At 67.5% G+C, this 431-nt stretch overlaps 1 protein-coding gene across 1 annotated transcript in view; it reads right to left on the bottom strand.

Annotated features, from left to right (window-relative positions):
• MMS19 (MMS19 homolog, cytosolic iron-sulfur assembly component) overlaps positions 1–431 on the bottom strand; it is a 9,393-nt gene that overhangs the window by 1,985 nt on the left and 6,977 nt on the right. The window contains exons 22-24 of the mRNA XM_019502133.1: positions 418–431; positions 156–342; positions 6–64 (exon numbers count right to left, since the gene is read on the bottom strand). Coding sequence (XP_019357678.1) covers positions 6–64; positions 156–342; positions 418–431 — 260 coding nt within the window. The remainder of the gene's footprint in view (positions 1–5; positions 65–155; positions 343–417) is intronic.

Below are 431 nucleotides of genomic sequence, written 5' to 3'. Positions count from 1 at the left end.
AGCACGGGCTTGGGCAGGTGATTCAGCACGTGCGACAGCCCCTTCAAGTAGTTAGCCTTCACACCTGCGGGGAGCATGGGGGCCGCAGGTCACAACTGGGCACGAGGGCCAAGCCCCTGTGCAAACTGGGGCGAGGGATAAGGGCAGGGGCTTACCAGAGTGGGCAGCGTGGAAGCCCTGCACCAGCCGGGGCACATTGTCGGTGAAGAAGCGTTGGCGGTACATGAGGCGCACGTCGGCGTGGCAGCTGCGGTGCAGCACGTCAGGTGCATCGCCCAGCAGCAGCCCCAGCCCCTCAGCTGCCGCCGGGCCCAGCTCTGCGTCCCCCAGCAGTGCCAGCACCTGTGGGCAGAGATGCTGTCAAGCCCTGGCCCTCCACAGCCCCTCCACCCCAGCCTGGCTCCCTCACCCCCTCACCTTGTCCGTCAGGC

Source organism: Gavialis gangeticus, unplaced genomic scaffold (assembly GCF_001723915.1).
Source record: "Gavialis gangeticus isolate Ggan-Ray unplaced genomic scaffold, GavGan_comp1, whole genome shotgun sequence".
In the NCBI taxonomy this organism is placed as follows: domain Eukaryota; kingdom Metazoa; phylum Chordata; order Crocodylia; family Gavialidae; genus Gavialis; species Gavialis gangeticus.
This window is presented reverse-complemented; position numbering and strand designations above follow the sequence as displayed.